At 36.9% G+C, this 12,170-nt stretch overlaps 1 protein-coding gene across 4 annotated transcripts in view; it reads left to right on the forward strand.

The window, feature by feature from the left end:
* Positions 1 to 5,125: 5,125 nt before the first annotated feature.
* LOC149832462 (ENHANCER OF AG-4 protein 2-like) overlaps positions 5,126 to 12,170 on the forward strand; it is a 50,779-nt gene continuing 43,734 nt past the window's right edge. For all 4 annotated transcript variants that reach the window (XM_090014498.1, XM_090014497.1, XM_090014499.1 and 1 more), the window contains exons 1-2: positions 5,126 to 5,523; positions 6,029 to 6,105. In XM_090014498.1, the coding sequence (XP_089870624.1) occupies positions 5,413 to 5,523; positions 6,029 to 6,105 (188 nt within the window). In that variant the 5' untranslated portion in view covers positions 5,126 to 5,412. The remainder of the gene's footprint in view (positions 5,524 to 6,028; positions 6,106 to 12,170) is intronic.

Raw genomic sequence — 12,170 nt, forward strand, 5'->3', positions numbered from 1 at the left:
GTGGTTGTTGAGAGAATGAATCACACCATTCTTGAGAGAGTCAGATGTGTGTTGTCACACTCTAAATTACCAAAATCTTTCTAAGGTGAGACAATCAGGACAACAATTGATCTTATCAACTTGTCTCCTTCTATTCCCTTGAAGGGAGATGTTTAAGAGAAAGTTTGGACAGGGAAAAAACCTTCCTATGGACACTTAAGAGTGTTCGGCTGCAGAGATTTTATTCATGTTTCGAAGGAAAAGAGGTCCAAGCTTTATCCAAAAGCCAAACAGTGCATATTTCTTGGCTATGGACATGAAGAATTTGACTACAGACTCTATGACCTTGTTGATAAGAAGGTGGCCAGAAGTCGAGATGTTGTCTTCTTGAAAGATCTGACCATAGAAGACATTGGTAAGTCTGAGCCATCAGAGTCCAGTAAACGTGTTCTTATTGACTTAGATCCCCTTGATGCGTCGATTGTTCAGGATTTCGTGAAGGAGATGCCACCTCCTCAAAATGATGCAGAGAAAGGATACAATGAGACATAAATTGAGGGGGAGCCAACACCCCAAGAGTCACTTCCTCAGACTCCGATAAGGAGGTCTAACAGAGAGAAACAATCATCCAAAAAATACTAATCGAATGAGTATATGATTATTACAGATCAAGGTGAGTCAGAAACTTTTGAAGAAGTTTTGGAGGACGAAAACCAAACTGAGTGACTAAAGGCAATAAAAGAGAAAATGAATTCATTGCATGAGAATCACACCTTTGATCTGGTAAAGACACCTAAAGGAAAGAAGGTGTTGAAGAACAAGTGAGTCTTCAGGCAGAAGACTGATGGGATTAACTCTCAACCTATATACAAGGCACGACTTGTAGTGAAAGGTTTTGCTCAGAAGAAGGGAGTTGATTTTGATGAAATCTTCTCACCAATTATAAAGATGTCCTCCATCCGAACTATGCTCGGTATAGCTGCAAGTATGAATTTTGAAGTTGAGCAGCTTGATGAGAAGACTGCACCTCTGCATGGTGACTTGGAAGAAGAAATTTATATGGAGCAACCTCAGGGCTTTATTGACAAGGGTAAAGAGCACCTAGTCTACAAGTTGAAGAAGAGTTTGTATGAATTGAAGCAAGCACCAAGGCAGTGGTATAAGAAGTTTGATTCCTTTATGACTTAGCATGAATATTCAAGAACCTCCACAAACCATTGTGTGTTTGTGAAGAAATTTTTACATGATAATTTTACTATTCTCTTGCTTTATGTGAATGATATGCTGATTGTGGACCAAGACATCAACATAATAAACAAGTTAAAGTTGGAGTTGAGTGAGACCTTTGCCATGAAGGATTTAGGTCCAGCAAAGCGGATTCTTGGGATGTGAATTGTTCGTGACATATCACATGGGTTGATCTGGTTATCGCAAGAGAAGTATATCAGAAAGGTTCTTGAGAGGTTCAACATGGACAAAGCAAAACCTGTTAATTGTTCACTTGCAGGTCATTTCAAACTTAGCTCAAGTCAATGTCCTGTAAATGATGAAGAAGGAATTGAGATGCAGAAAATTTCCTATGCTTCGACAGTAGGTTCATTGATGTATGTTATGGTCTGTACTCGACCAGACATAGCTTATGTTGTTGGAGTTGTTAGTCGATTTCTATCAAATCAAGGGAAGGAACACTAGGCAACAATGAAATAGATTTTGAGGTATCTTCAGGGCACTTAAAAGTTGAGCATACGTTTTGGAAATGGTGAACCTATTTTTGATGGGTTCACAGAGTCTGATATGATTGGTGATATAGACAGTAGAAAATCTACTTATGGGTATTTGATTACTTTTTCAGGGAGAGCACTTGCATGGTAGCCAAAATTATAGAAATGTGTAGCCCTCTCCACTACAGAAGATGAGTTCATCGCTATTACAGAAGCCAGTAAGGAATTGCTGTGGGTGAAGAAATTTTTGCAAGAGTTGGGCTTGAAGCAAGAAGAGTATGCTCTTCACTGTGATAGCCAGAGTGTGTTTCACTTTAGTAAGAATTTCTCGTTTTATTCAAGATCAAAACATATCGATGTTCGATACCATTAGATTCAAGATGTCTTGAATAAAAAATTATTGTAATTGGAGAAAGTACATACTGATGACAATATATCAGATATGTTGACCAAGTCATTGCCCAAGGACAAGCATGAAAAGTGTCGGTTCCTAGCAGAAATGGAATAAGCTTCTACATAAGTCAGGAAGGAGGAGAATTGTTGGGTTCCCCTCATTTGTGGGATTCATTGGTTCGATGCACATTCAGTATCGCTGCAGAATTTCAAACACGATGCTTGATCTTCTTGAGGACGATTTTCGTATTCGCTGGATAGCAATTTGTAGAAGTCCTCTCAGCTGAATGACAATTCAGTTGTTGAGAGTTTGAGGATCAGCAATTTGTGGATAATGATTTGATGAATAGTGCTTTAACCTGGATAGCGATTTGTGGTATCACTGCATAATGATTTGTGGTATCGCTATATAGCGATTTGTAGTAGTCGTTGAATAGCGATTTGTGGTTTCAGATGGATAGCGATTTGTGCTAATGCGCTTTAGGCGCATTGTAAGTTGTGTAAGATGTTTAGTCTTTCACATTAAATGCGGGTCTCATCCTCTATTTAAGGGATGGATGGGAGAGAGAAAAGAAGAAGCTGAAAAGAGCGAAAAGGTGTGAAAAACTTTTTTACGATACCGAAAGGGTGTGGAGTGAACAAAAGCAAGAAGTGCGGCTGCACTTCTTTCAAGATAATTTCGTCAAGCTGGTTCTTCAGATCATTCATTCTTTGTTTCTCAATGAGATATATCCTCTTGCTCTTTTCGTTACACCTTGTGTGTTTGTAAGACTTTATGTCTTTTGGCCGCTCTGTGATATTTGTTTGAAGAAAGTGAAAGTTGTTGACCTATTGGTTGCCGTGGACGTACCTCAGTTGAGAGGGAATCACGTAAATCGCTCTGTGTTGTTTTGTTTTCGCTGTTGGTTTATTTTGGTTTTATTTCTTTCACTGTCATTGCATTATTGTTTCCATTGATTCACACTTGTGGGGAGACCCGGGTCCATTTTAACCTCAACAAATGTTTCATTAAGGTTTGATAATGAAATGAGGCAATGAACTCACAATCTTTCACGACAATTAGTTCAGGCTTGTTGTCTTTAGATATCTAAATTGGATCAGAGTTGCAACCTGATAACCAAGGGACCTTGAGTTTGAATGACGACTATGAGGATGCAAGTGGGTGGGATCCAGCTGGGATATATGACCTGACCAAAGGTATTTTTGTTGGATATGGTTCATAAAATGACATCTGTTTTAGGAGCGAATTGATTCAAAACAAACAATTTATATTTAGTCAGATCCGGGTTGGAATAAATGATAAGATCCAAACCATGTTGGAACTGTCTGGTTCAACTAATTTTATCCGTTTTTACAGGTCCCATTTTCTGCGGGAACCATTAGTAAATTAATGTATGTAAGCTTCCCAACATAACTGGGAAATGGACGATTAGTATCGAGTTGCCTCATGCAAACAAGCTGTACGCTGGTTAGTACAAAGTAGGTCAGGGTTTCGGATCTGGATACTGGGATGAATTCATAACTTATTTCCTTGCGATCAGGAAATAAGCTGCATAAGGATCTTATGAAATGGATATCTGGTTACTGGTTAGTCATGGGTCTGCATCGAAAACAGCAACAATCCCGGTCTGTACCATTGTTGGCTTTAGTCATTGCCTAACATGATCTCCTAACTTAATTGAAGCACAAGATGGGCATGGATCCAGCCTGGTCAGGTCGGATTCATCTCAAGATCCAACCCCACTGTTAGCCCTACAAAGTAGGGCTGGTAAACTTGCTAAACGTTGGCTCATTCTTGTGGTGAGCCAAGCTGAGTTCAAGCTCATAATGAGCCAAAGTTAATATGAACTAAGTTCAAGCTTTGTTTGTACTAAAAAATGCATTGCTTCTGAGTTGGGAGAACTAGTATTATAAAAAATTACATGTAAAGTGTGTAAAATATATTTCTGACAACGTAAGGAGCTTATACGAGTGGAGTTGAGCCGGCTATCTATTGTTCATATTCAGCTTGCAGAGCCTATTTTTTGAGCTTGAACCAGCTCTTTAAGAGCGAACATGAGCCGAGCCACCAACGGCTCGGCTCAGCTTGTTTGCACTTATGAACAACGCCAGAATTACTCTAAGGCGGACAACAGGTCGGATACCCAACCAATTATTGGTGCACTTTAACCTTCCCAAATAATTTGCAGTGTTCTTCGGATTTGAGTTAGGGTTTTGGTAGTTCAACAAAATGGAATATTAAACCCATCCCATATGATTTGTAACTTTTACTTAGAAAACATACAATATACCAAAGTACGGTCTATAAGTCAGGTCAGTACATGGGAATTCGGGTTCAAATCAAGATGGATACCTAGACATGTCCAACCCGTTGACAGCAGCCACAAGCTAGGTGTCCCCTCAGTTTGGGTGTGGAATCCAATTCTAAATCCACATATTTGGCAGCAATTCAGAATCTATATTCGGATTTGAACTATGTCCAATTTAGTGAATTTAAATGACAGTACTGGATCCGATACAAAAATGTTGAAAACAAGTATTGCATGTAAAAAACGTGCAAATACATTAGGGCTGACCTGCTCCTGATTTGGATCCGACATAAATTATTGGTCGGGATTTGAACCAAATATGAAGAAAATCCAGGTTCTAATCTGATCCAAATATACATTGAAGATCCAAATCCAATAATAATATAGCGGATTGGAAATGGAGGTCCGAATGAATCCGATCCATTTGCATCCCTAACACAACCACAAATACAAACTTTTAGTTCAATTTTGAAAAATCATGCAACGCGAGATATTCACCGTCCATTTTTCAGACAGACGGCCAATAACGATATACCGTACCGAAACCGAGACCATGGACCTAAAAAACGTCGCACGATCGGATCCACTACCGACCTAAACCGCCGTGGTCGGCTCTTAACCGCAGTAAACAATCTCTACTTGACGATACTAACCATGGTTAATAGTCAGAAACTATATAAGACACCCTCAACCCTCTTCCCATTCTCTCTCCTCCAAGGCGTTTTCTCTCGGAAGTAAAAAAAAAAAAAGAGGGAAAAAAAGAAAAAGAGGGAAAAAAGAAAAATAAGAAAATTAGGCCAAAAAATAAGCATCCCTCCACCGCCGTCCTCCGCCACCGGAAGTCCGCCCCCCGCTCCGGCGTCTCCCCTCTGAGACTCGTCGGAAGTCCTCCGGCCGCCGGACTCCCTCCTCGTCCAGCCAGTTTCCAGGGCTCTATCGTGGCCATTGCTCTTCTAGGGGTTCTAGGGTTTCCTTCCGCCGGAGGGAGGCCGGGCTAGGGTTTTCTCCCCATGGCTCCGGGGCGGAGGAAGGGAGCCGGAAATTCCAAGGAGAGGAGCCAGTTGACCCTGGGAGATCTCGTCCTCGCCAAGGTGAAGGGGTTCCCGGCGTGGCCTGCGAAGGTATGCCTTAGATTTCGTTGTTGATGCGCCTGTTCTGGTTCGTCCTTGCTTCTATGTATATGGTGCGTTTTTTGCTTTCGGTCTTGGCACGGATATCTTGTTTGTTATTCCTTTAGAATTTGTTCTGTGGACGAGTTTTTATTTGGCTAATAAGCGGGAAACTGGAAACGGGTGGACATTGCAGTGTTTGTTTCACATGCTAAGCCTCTGTTTATTCTGTACATAAGTTCTGATGAATATCTTTTTGCATTGTTTTTACACATCTATTTTTATTTTTTATTTGGATGTTAAAATATAATTGTTCGAATGTCTTTTGGGATGTGGTTTGCGGTTTATGTTTTTTTTTATTAGTCATGTTTATTCTGTAGAGGAACCAATGCTTTCCTATTCTCTTTATTTTCCTTTTTGGATTTAATTGATGACGAGACATTTCAGTTTGGTAATGTTCTGAGAATGAGTTGCTTTGCAAAACTTTGAGATTATACCTTTTGGGTTTTCCTTCTAGATAAGTAAACCGGAAGATTGGAACAAGTCGCCGGATCCAAAGAAGTACTTTGTTCAGTTCTTTGGCACTGCAGAAATGTAAGTTATTTGTTCTTCTTTTTTTAAATTAAAAATTATTTTGTGTTAATATTGGTGGGCATCTTCTGTGTGAGAGTTTTATTATTGCTACGATATTTGCTTGTGTAGTTGTAGGTGTAACTGAAACTGGGTATTGCAAACAAAATCAAGGAGGTTTGAAGATAAATCTAAAACACTACCCTTGTGCATATTTACGGTTAGTCTGGTCCTCCAACTCTGTGGTTGCCAAGATAGTAACCTTCATAATAATTGGTGTAAGATTTGGACCTATTTGGCCAAATATCGTAGGTTAATGCATTGTTAATATAACATGCGTTGGATTTCATTAGTTAGGCCTGGTATATAAGCCCATCAATGGTTGATGCCTCCGTATCACTTGATTCCAGTATGATAATTTATCATTGATACCTCCATATCGCGTAATTCCATTAAGATAGTTTGTCATTGATACCCCCATATCGCTTGATTCCATTAAGATAGTTTGTCATCAGCGTTGAAAATTTAACCTGATGGGTTTTTAAATATCCTAGCCCATCAGGTGCATTTCTGTGGACTGCTGTTTCTGTGTAGTCTCTATGTTGTAAAATTTATTGTTCATTTCTTGTGTCATACGATTGCCCATTGGTAACCTTTTCTCGTTAAAAATCTTATTGTTTATTTCTATGCTTACTGTATTTTTTATCTGCATCAAATTGTGCAAGATTAGTGTAATTTATTTTTTTCTGAAATATTGGTTGAATATGTTAAAAACAGATAGTGTTATAGACTTATAATCAATATGAATGTTAATGTTATCATTGTTAATTATGATCCATACATCAAGGTGTGACTTAGTGCTTGACTTTTTGATAGATTGTTATGTCATATAAATTCCTTTGTGAATCCATGCTTGTAATTCTTATTGGTATCTTACAGTTGCTATCCTCAAATGTTTGTTTCATAGTGATAAAAAAGCATAGTCACCAATATAGCCACTATTTTTAAAATGTCATGATATTAATGGGGTTTTCTCAACAGCTGATAAAAATGTGAAAATATCATGATAAATATAGGTGATGACATAAATATTGGTATAATATCACGATATTTCTTTTAAAATTCTTGCACCCAAGATTTTTTTCCTGGATTTTCTCTGGAAAACCACTTTCTAGAAAAACTCATGGGAGAAACGTAGCCAAGAAATTGCTGAGTACGACACTGGTGACTATGATTTTAGGTAATAACATTTGCTTGCTACTTTTCATTATTTAATGCAATCCATAGCATAGGTATATTTGATGCTATAGCAGACATGGTTATAAATCTTTTATCCCACACTTTGGTATGTTGCTCTATTGTGTGCAGTTTTTTTTGTACTAAGCATGCCATAGGATGATCAGCCCGTACGCATGAACATATATGCATTCATTCATGTTTCTGTTTATTTATGCTATGACAGATACACTTGCCAATACCTTTTGCATAGCCTGCCTGCGCAACCCAATGGGCAGGCACTGCCTCTGATAGTTTTTACAGGTTTCTATAGGAAAGAAATCATTTTTTGTTTTTTTCTATGAAAATCATAAATAGGTTAGATATCACTTTCTTTCTGTTATATAGCCACATGTGCTTGGTGTCATGCATGATGCGTGAGAAGTATGTGGTATGTAATAGTGACATGATTTGCTTTCCACTCAATTTTCTAAGAAATTGTAGAAGACTGTAAAATGGAGAGATAATTGATAATTTTCTGTTCTGATTGTGTAACCAAGAATGAATAAAAAAGTCAGCATATTTAAAAGTGAGCACCTTATCATGTAAAAGATATTATGTACCAAATTACTGTTCATGCTCTACCAAAAGATATCCGAACCATTGAGGGAAGGGGAGTTCAAAGATGATCATGGAAACTGATATATGTTAATTAGATAAAATTAATTCGCCAGCAGGCACCCTTTTTATTCCTATTGGCAAGAGATAATTTCCCATGAAATTCCTTCACCAGTGATAGTACTAATGTACTCTTATTGTATAATGTAACCAAAATGTACCTGCCCACCTACCCCTAAAATCTTAGAAGTTCCACAAAAAAAGTAGATTTTTTATCTGTTTTTATTTTATTATCACAAAGAGGGGACTTTCTGCCAAGAAGTGTTCTTGTTTATACAGACGTTAACAAATGATTGGAAAACAAAAATATACGAAGGAAATAACAGGTTTTGTGGAGATTATAAGTTTTTAAGTAGATACAGTGATAACCAAAAAGGACTAAGCATAATGTTTGCCCTGATTCTCGTTCTCTCTTTCTTACTCTTGTTTTGTTGATGCACCATGGAAAGTCGAAAAAGAAAAAGAAAAAAAGGGAAAAGACTAAATAACAACCACATGGATTTTTACAGCATTGAGCCATCGTATCAAGAGTCAATATAAAGAATTTTGTTGGAAGAAATTTTCATTATGTATTTGTGTATAAAATCAACAACATAGTTATTCCAAATTTATTATTGTATATAAATTTTGTTGCAAACTAATCCAAGTTCTGACAATACTCATTATCATACATAACATACAAATTTGTTCAAAGATAGGACATAGACAATGTGACATGGACTGCATTTTACACAAAACAAATTGGTTGCAAGAGTGCACTGGTTAAGAGAGAGAAAGAGCAAAGTATGGGGTGGACAAAGCTATTTGACAAGAAGATAATCACAAAAACATTAAAACTTATCCATTGTCAGTTGGAAATTGAGCAAGTCCGTTATATACACACATGTGTATGTATGCGAGTCTGTAAATAAATAAATAAATGTGTGTATATGTATGTATGTATATATTTGTTATGGTGCCATGATTCCATGCCACATCTAGAGATCATAGGTGCAGGTTCTTTTGACCCAATTAGACCTCATGGATGTGTTCAACATGTTCCAAATGCTGGGGATCGGTTCTTGGATTATGTTTTTTCATACGAAAAAATACAATTTTATGAGTTGAGAACATGTGCACATTGTAGGCCATTGATTTTTGAGGCCTTACAAAAACTTGTCTACATGTTGCAATTGGACAATCCAAGAGCCTATTCCTGTTAAGCAAAATATGTCGATCACATCTTTAAGGTTAGTTTCATGAAAAACATCTACCTCATGGCGATATGAGCAAATATTAACCCATATATATATAATGTGTGTGTGTGTGTATTGCTTGAAAACCTAGTAAAATAAAAATACTTCAAATTTCTTTTCTTAATTGCTTAATGATTCACAAGTGTATTTCAAAGGCTTTGAGATAAACTATTCATTATTTTAAGGGTTTCGTCTTTTGGTTTAGATTTATTGATGGAAGGGAAAGGTGACCTGGCTTGGAAATAATTGTGAACTGCATGCATCTAGAATGATTCACTTTGGCATATGTAGGTTCAAATGTCATTGTAGGGCGTGACACCTTTGCACAACCTTGTTGATGTTTCTATATTTCAAGTTGTGTTTGTGTTGAAATAGCTATGAGTTTAAGAGAAGTAGATGAATTAAGGAAGTGGGTGTAAAGAAGTATGCAGAAATGTAATACAAGAATGCTAATGCATTCACAATGTCCAATAAGGGACAAGCGCCTTTAAAAGGCTACACACATAAAAAAGTAAAGAGCTTTATTGAATGAGAGCTCACAAAGCTTAAGAATACAAGGGGAGAACACCCCTATTTATACACAAAGAGAGTGGGAAAAAAGGGAGCCATTGGGGGCTCCCACATGTTGTCGTTGGGAGCCCCCAATGGTCATATTTATGACTCTTGGGGGGTCCCAACGATTATAATGTGGGACCCCCCAATGCATATTAAATAATGAAAAATAAAAGAAAATAAAAAATAAAAAAGATAAAAATAAACTACCTATTAACATAGTTATTTCTAGAAACAACTATGTAAAATGACCAAAATACCCCTATCGCGTATTATATATATGTTTATACATATATTTTAACACCCCTCCTCAAACTTTACGGGGAGATGGCCAAAAGTTTGCTAAGAAGAAAAATAAAACGAGGAGTAGAAAGAGCTTTAGTGAAGAAGTTTGTCAACTGATACTCTGATGTGACATATGACATGGTAACAATTTCTCTCAGATGTTCATCATGTACATAGTGACAGTCTATCTCTATATGTTTGGTGCGCTTATGGAAGGCGTGATTGTTGGCAATGTAGATTGCACTTTTGTTATCGCAACATAGCTTCGAAGGACTCGAGATGTCTACACTCATATCTTTGAGAAGACTTTGTAACCAAACGAGTTCCATAATGGTAGTTGCCATAGCCTGATATTCAGCTTCAGTAGAGGATAGCGAGACTTTTTGTTGCTTCTTGCATCTCCAGGCAATTAGAGAATCTCTCAAAAAGACACAAAAACCAGTAGTTGAGATTTTATTACGAGGATTTTTTCTTCAATCAGCAACAATATAAGCAAGTAAATTTAATGAAGAGGATGAGGATAAAAATAACTTTTTAGTGATGGTATTCTTGAGGTATCTGACGATTCTTAGCGCAACACTCATGTGGACAGTTGTAGGAGCATGCTGAAACTGGGTAGCAGAGTGAACGGCATGAGCAATATCTGGTCTGGTAATGGTGAAGTAGATTGAAGAGCCAATGAGTTGTCTATAGGGTGTGGGATCTTCCAGAAGAGTCCCATCCTCTAGTCTTAATTTAGCATTGATCACTTTAGGAGTTTTCACCTTATCATCTAAAATTCCAGATTCAGTACATATATCTGCAACAAGTTTCATTTGAGAAAGTATATATCCGCGGGGAGAGTATGCAACTTCAATTCTTAAAAAATATCTTAAGAATTCTAAGTTAGACATATCAAAATTATTTTTTAACATATTTTTAACATTACGAACACCAATTTGACCATTCCCTGATATAATCATATCATTTACATAAAGTAGAAGAATAACAATACTAGTTCTTGCAATTTTCACAAAGCGAGCAGTGTCAGTATAACATGAACGAAAACCCAGACTAGTCATGACATCACTAAATCTATCGTACCAAGTCTTGGGAGCCTGCTTAAGACCATACAATGCTTTTAAAAGTTTAAGAGTTTTTTCCTGATCGATGTTAAATCCCGGCGAAGGATTCATCTAGACTTCTTCATTTAGGTTTTTATTAAGGAAGACTTTTTTAACATATAATTGATATATAGGGCATTTTTTAGTTGATGCCACAGCTATTAGGGTCCTAACACTAGTCATTCTAGCCACGGGTGCAAAGGTTTCCTCATAGTCAATACCATATTCTTGTGAGTATTCTTTAGCTACTAATCTTGCTTTATATTGTTCTAAAGTTTCATCACTTTTAGTTTTAACTTTAAAAATCCACCGGCAACCAATAGGTTTCTTGTTGGGAGGAAGTTTAACTAATTCTTTTTGTTCGCTTTCTTAAGAGCATCTAGTTCTATATTCATGGCTTCAATCTAATGTGGTATATTTTTGACTTGACCATAATGTGCGGGCTCATGATGGGAGTGTAAAGTTATTAAGCAAGCCCTATAATTAGGTGTTAGTGTTTCATAGGAAACAAACCTATTTGGTGGAATGGATTCTCTAGTAGATCGTCTAAGAGAGGTTTCTTCTAGTGACTCATTGTTTTGAGAAAATTTTTCTAAGGCACTAATAGGTTTATTTTGCTCACGCCGAGTATAAACTTGATTTTTAGAATTATCAATGATGTCATCACTACTTGGTGATGTTTCAATATTAGAGTTTTCATGATGTGTGTCATCTATGATTTCAAAATGATTCAATGAATCATCACTAGAATCCATATCTTTCGTTGGAGAAAGATCATATAAAAACATGTAGTCAATTTTACCTTTCTTATCAAGATTTTCAAAACCATTTTATTCTTCTAAGAATGTCACATCTTTGGAAACATAAAGTTTGTTATTTTTTGAAATCAAAGCATCTATATTCTTTTTTATTTTCACCGTATCCAAGGAAAACACATTTAATTGCTTTTGGAGACAACTTATCTCTTTTGTGTAAAAGTACAAAGCATTTACAACCGAAAACGCGTAAGCGATTGAAGTCA

The sequence above is a fragment of the Nuphar pumila genome, chromosome 7 (assembly GCF_984573655.1).
Source record: "Nuphar pumila chromosome 7, dmNupPumi1.hap1.1, whole genome shotgun sequence".
In the NCBI taxonomy this organism is placed as follows: Eukaryota; Viridiplantae; Streptophyta; class Magnoliopsida; order Nymphaeales; family Nymphaeaceae; genus Nuphar; species Nuphar pumila.